Source organism: Pseudochaenichthys georgianus, chromosome 1 (assembly GCF_902827115.2).
Source record: "Pseudochaenichthys georgianus chromosome 1, fPseGeo1.2, whole genome shotgun sequence".
NCBI lineage: Eukaryota > Metazoa > Chordata > Actinopteri > Perciformes > Channichthyidae > Pseudochaenichthys > Pseudochaenichthys georgianus.
Window position 1 is genome coordinate 41,279,663 of NC_047503.1, and position 6,666 is coordinate 41,286,328.

The 6,666-nt window shown below is 42.0% G+C and overlaps 1 protein-coding gene across 1 annotated transcript in view; it reads left to right on the forward strand.

Moving 5' to 3' along the window:
- The window catches only part of mad1l1 (mitotic arrest deficient 1 like 1), a 100,096-nt gene extending 97,428 nt beyond the window's left edge, over positions 1–2,668 (forward strand). The window contains exon 18 of the mRNA XM_034087572.2: positions 1–2,668. This exon is cut by the window's left edge and continues 130 nt beyond it. Within this exon, the coding sequence (XP_033943463.1) occupies positions 1–20 (20 nt within the window). The 3' untranslated portion in view covers positions 21–2,668.
- The last annotated feature ends 3,998 nt before the right edge of the window (positions 2,669–6,666 follow it).

Below are 6,666 nucleotides of genomic sequence, written 5' to 3' on the forward strand. Positions count from 1 at the left end.
GTCGACAGACCTTCATCTGAAGTAACTCCTCTCAGACACGGGGCTGCGAACGTATACAACGGGATGACTTTGTTTTTAAATGTCCTTTCTTTTATTCTCCGTCTCGTGTGATATTCACGGGTGTTTTCGCCACCGCTCTGACGTCGTGCAGTCGGCTGTGATGTGGAGGTTTTGTTTGATGACTTCCATCTTGTTTTGAAGAACGCTAAGAAAACACCTTCCCTATTTGCACGCTGAATATTTCATCAGTGAACCTTTGAGATACTTTTTCTTTTCAACAGGACATGAATATGACGACACAGTCGCTACTGATGTTTGGATGTAAAGCTTTTTTATTTTTTTGCTGTGGGACTGCGGTGTAAACTTCACACCAAGTTAAATAAACACGGTGTGGAGAAACGTGTGTGTGGGTTTCTGGATCTACGTTGGTCTAAAGCCAACTCAGACTTAAAAATGTTATGCTGTATTTTGTGTCTTCTATCTTTTGGCCTCCTTAAGGTTGTACAAAGATTGTTTTAGGTTTACGGTTTTTTTCGACTACAAGACACAATAAGGGTGGAGGTGAAACTACAGAGACAAGAGTTAACCTTTTCTCCAAATGTTGGCCTACCATGTGACTGATAAGTAGTCCAAGTGTTAAAACGCAACAAAGAGTAGTAAATAAAGTGAGTCCCCTGGATCTATTGTGTGCTTTGTTTTCCTCAGTAAGTCTGTTTCCGTGATGAACGCAAAAGTATAACAAATAATTACAACATTTGACGAGTGAATATGTGACCCGCTCTATCGAAATCAGTCGGAAGTCGCAACGGCTCATTTCAAAATAAACGTGGATTTGCGTAAAAAAATAGCTTTTCGGGGTTCGGTTGTTTTGTTTGATTTTAAATAAACAAAGTCTTGGCTTTCAGAATATGAAACTTGTATTTACAAAATCACACGATAAATACATGTTCGAAGCTTGCAAAGGGAAGATGACAGCTCTCACTCACAGCCTGCTCTTCCGCAGCGCCGCCCCCCCTCCCTCCGCTGACATTATGAATGTAAGCGTAGAGTAATCATAGATAACACGGCAGGGTCCGTGACAGTTTGTTTTCATCTGGTTTCAAATAAACAAAGTCTTGGCTTTCAGAATATTAAACTTGTTTCGGAAAATTCAGATGATAAATACAGCTTTGAAGCTTCGGCATAATTACAAGCGGAGAACGGAGTAACTTAACGTCACAGCAGGCACAACAACAGCCGGTGTTTCTCGTGAGGGTTTTCCCCGGGAAACAAACGCAATACACACACACGCAAAAATACACTAACACGCACACGTATACACACACTCACGAGCTTCCCTCAGACCAGTAATCCAAACGAAAATATTTTCCCTCCGTACTACTTCGATCATTTGCTAATAACCAATCAGATCGATGGATTCCAGAGAAGAGGAAACTCACAGTCATTATATAATGTGACATATTTTGCTTAATATTAGTACAACAATAATCCTGATATCATTAGAAAGCTGGGAACCTCCTCTTTCCAACAGTGTATACAACTCAAAATGTGTCTTCGGGTCAATGCGACTGATTTTGATAGAGCAGGTCCCATGTGGAGTCATTTCAGAAGATTATAGCAGTACCTTTGACCTTTAAAAATGCAACCTCTTTACAGTAACATTATATCTCTCATGCGGCAGTGAAGACCCGAAAACACCTACTTTCACAATCTTTTTTTATCATTTAGATTGTATTGTTCATTTCCAAAGACATACATGACAAGAAAGACAGCAATACACCAAAGGACAATAATCACACACGTACACAACAATAAAATAAGGGAGGGTTTAAAGTGTTCAGTTATATTCTGTGCATGCGTTCCCGCTTAACGACTATTTTACAATCTAATATTAGTTGGTTTGCGTTTGTGTCAATTCTCATGTATTTAGAAAAATGATCAGCTTGACCACAGAACATCCATCTGTTTCTATAAATCTGTCTCCTCCGATGCTTCATAAACAGTTAAATTGACATTGGAGTGTCATAAAGTAAGGACCCATGCGGAGGACCTGGTCTGCCTTATTGTTTGAAATGTAAAAATGTGTTGAAGCTCCCTGAAAAGGCATGTATGTGTGCGTAGTGGTGTAACCTTTATACCGCAGAAACCAGTCTTTGGATATGAATTAGATTTGAATGAACTGAATTCCTGCTGTGTTTGAATTGAGTTAGTGACGGTGTGAGTAATAATACCAGATAAGATGAGGGAAGTTTCTCTCGGCTGCAATAAGACGAGATGGCAGAAATAAACATGGGGGTGAAGAGGAAGCTGGGGAGCAATCCAATAAAAGCGAGAAACAAAAGGAAGCGAGGCGAGAATAAAGCCACTTATCACAGCAACAATATACGAACTCCAGCTGGTGCAGCCATATGTCCCAGGAGAAAACATATCCTCCTGTACACGGCACATACGGTCCTTGTGTTTCTTTACTCGTTCGTTTTCACAACACAGCACACCCTGCAGCTCTCACCTCAAGGTGATATATCAAGAGTGTTTCATATAAGCAGCGCAGTGCATACAGCATGTTCTCATTCCTCTGGTGTGTGATGCCCTGTGGCTTTTAGTGCTGTGCTCGTACGATACAGAGAGTGTACATCCTTACTGTTTTACCTTTTGAAATGGTATCAATAAAGCAAGTTCGACTTAAAGGTCCCCAATTATACTGTTTTTCATCAACATATTACAGGTCTCAGATATACACAGAACATGTCTCTGATTGGCTGAAACACCAAACAGATCATTGCAGCATTACCCATAATCCCCTCTGTTTCAGCCCTGTTTCCAAAGTGCCGATTCTCTGTCTGTTACTTTAGATGAAAAATAAGGAGCCCCTCCCCACGCCCCTCTGAGAGACATTTGGTTACAAAGAACACAATGGTGCTCTAGAGGAGATTCAGGTGATAAGGGGGGGGGGGGGGGGGTTACCTTGGTTGCTGATTGGCTAATGGTTACACAAGACACAACATCGTTATGACATAAAGTGGCCACAATCTGATCAGCTCATTTCCAGACAGGGTTTTATAGAAATGGATCAGGACAAAAAGAGAGAGAATATTTTTTCCTGAAACTTTCAGAGTCTCTTTCCACAGAGGGGACACATGTTGATGTAGAAGAGACATGAAGAAGAGGGGACACATGTTGATGTAGAAGAGACATGAAGAAGAGGGGACACATGTTGATGTAGAAGAGACATGAAGAAGAGGGGACACATGTTGATGTAGAAGAGACATGAAGAAGAGGGGACACATGTTGATGTAGAAGAGACATGAAGAAGAGGGGACACATGTTGATGTAGAAGAGACATGAAGAAGAGGGGACACATGTTGATGTAGAAGAGACATGAAGAAGAGGGGACACATGTTGATGTAGAAGAGACATGGAGAAGAGGGGACACATGTTGATGTAGAAGAGACATGAAGAAGAGGGGACACATGTTGATGTAGAAGAGACATGAGGAAGAGGGGACACATGTTGATGTAGAAGAGACATGAAGAAGAGGGGACATGTGTTGATGTAGAAGAGACATGAAGAAGAGGGGACACATGTTGATGTAGAAGAGACATGAGGAAGAGGGGACACATGTTGATGTAGAAGAGACATGAAGAAGAGGGGACACATGTTGATGTAGAAGAGACATGAAGAAGAGGGGACACATGTTGATGTAGAAGAGACATGAAGAAGAGGATTCTGCATAATAGGTGACCTTTAATGTTGAAACTTGAATTTTATAATCCACGCAGATTTTTCATATCCAGAGTCTTTTAGAAACTGGGCGATCTGAGCCTCCCCGCCTTGTCGCCCCCTGCCCTGCATGCTGTGTTTCCAGGTCGAATGACTCCATTAGGATCTCCAAAGACAGGCGGTCCCATGTGAGCGACCGACTAACAAGTCAAAGCCCTCTTACAGCAGTGTCTTCATGAATGAGCAAAGTAAACACGGACTCCTGGGAGAGAGCGGCTCACAGACAGGCCTCTGGTGGGCGGCCTGCACCCATGGGCCCTGTTAGGAGCGTGTTCATACTGACATTAGAACAAGAGGCACGCCGAGGAGAAACAGGCCGAGCTCCGACTATTCTTAGTTTTTCCTTTGCTTCTATTTTCTTTATTGTGGGATTGATTGTCTGTGGCGCTGGTAGTTCTCTGAGGCATACAATAAAAGTAGTTTTTACAATACAATAATACTTTAAAGATCAAGTCTGAAATGCGACTTGTATCACAGCAGCTCCATGTGTAACATCAACATAGACAAATGTCAAGACGCAATACATGAAAAACAAACATTTGAGATAACAGCACATTCACTGAGTAGCATTTAGTAGCATTTCTGTGTTCTTTCTTGTGTTGGAGAGAATCTGAAGGGATTGGTGGCAATCTCTAGCTGTGCTGAACGATGTCAGACTGCCAGGCTGTGGCATGGCACTTGAACACAACTCAGGTTAGGGCCGGAGGTGTTTGCCTCTGCTCTAATTAGCACAATGTAAAATAAACCCTCACGCATTTGAATAAAACCAACGTGTTGATTAGAAGTGCAAGTAGAACTTCAGCGAATAGAAGAACTGGGTTTTCCCTTCACAAAAGATCAAGCTAGCTCCAGCGTTGCTGCGGTGCAATGCAACATAACAACAAGCAATGTGATGAATCGGCTAATGAAGCGTGCAAGTGCACCATTTTCCAGATAAGTAACACCCTTCTTCTTGGACAAGATCGAAAGCATTTTTATTGTGCTTCTAAAACTAAAGAGTGAGACTAACACTTCATCCTATACAGCTGGAAGATGGTTCAGATGAACATGACACATTGCAGCTGTTCACAAACCAATCTTCCAGACAGAGGCCGGGCTCTTTCTCTTTCTGTTGTCGTGGCCAGAAGATTGTTGTTGTCCGTCTTAGTTTGAGCCCTATAACTCCAACTGCTGGAGAGTATCAGGGAAGGAAGCTGTCGAGCTCAAGAATAATGTTTTGGAGGTTTTTATAGTTAGCTTTGAAAAAGTATTCGGGAGGCGTGTGGCGCAGTGGATAGAGCCTTGCTGTTGGGATCTGTCACAGGTTCAAACCCCACTGCAGTCAGCATGTCGTTGTGTCCCTGGGACCCTTCACCCCAAATTGCTCCTGTGGGGATTGCCCACAGTATTGAGTATGTAAGTCGCTTTGGATAAAAGCGTCTAACAAGTGACATGTAATGTAATGTATTGGACACGTATCAGGATGCCAGAACAAACAGAGCCTGCTGTGGTCTTGTTAGAAGACGGCACAGTACCTCTTATGCAAATGCACAGACATATTTGCCATTGCTTGTTGGGCTGACCGTGGCTCGTTGGAATATTTTAACAGACCACCAAACCATACCATCTACAGCCCAAAAAAAGGTGTGTTTGAATCATTACCTATTTGAACATATTAAATTGAACCAGTGGTTCCCTCCATGTCACCAGTGAGAATCAACTGATACAAAATAAATCCAATAAAAATAGAGGACAACATTCATTTCTGTATATGATATATATTAATGTGAGTTGTACAGCAGATAGGAAGTCAAGTCCCCGCCATTAGTCTGATGTAATTATAATTATAATTATTCAATGTTTCAGACAGCGATATGGTGTCGCAGCCCGAACCCAAACCCAAATTGTCAGAGATGGGGCCATTCAACCAGTGCTATTTACAAAAACCCCAGCACCTAGAGAAGTGAGAGACATTACTCACTTGTGTTGCAAAGTGTGGAGAGAGTGGGAAGTGCCAGCGCCTCTCTGTTGGCCTTCCCTGTACGGCGTTCTGCACCTGCTGTGCAGAACGTCAACATGTGTCCCCTAACGTTTCTGAGGAACCTGACATTCAACATTATATTCTAGTATCTATATACTTGACCTCTCACAGAATTATTTGATGAATGATATACCGTACTTTGAATTAAGGTTCCAGTTTCAATAAAACCTGTACTATTTACACCTATGTTTTAGAGGCTTGCAATTCAGAACTAATACACTTTATTGTACTCTTATTCTGACTATTTGGTGATGTAGTTCAGCCACCTGGTATTTCCCGCTCCAAATATGATGACCATCAGAGTGAGCATTCTTAACTTATAGGCTATTGTGCCACTTCTCCCCCATTCGGAGTTTGCCTGTTTCAGAGAAGAGAAGAGAAGAGCCTATGTCTAAAGAAATCTCATTTGCAATAGAACTGTACCAGATATTTCCATACAACTACTGGTTAGTGTTCAAGAGCACCCTCGACAATTCAGTAATGGTATATTTTTTAGGGATTACTGTTTTTCTGATGAATGAGAGAAAAGTGATGGAGTCCTATGTTCCTATCACCAAGAAGTACAATTTACGTCTAAACTAAAGCTAAGTCTACAGGACTATAATTCAGTGTTCATTTAGGTAAATAATGGTCTATGTAGGACAGCCGCCTGGTTCATACCTCAGCAAATCTGAAGAGGAAGAGAGTGGTCATTCTCAAGTTATGGGCTTGTTTGTCACCTTTCCCGTTCGGCCCGGTCTGATGTGGCTCTTTCTCAGGGATTGGGAGTCCCTAAAGATAAGAAAAATCATTGTTTTGTTTTGTTCTACCTCGGAGGGGTATCTCGAAAACTAAAGCCTTTTTTGAGGACTTGCTGCGAGACTATA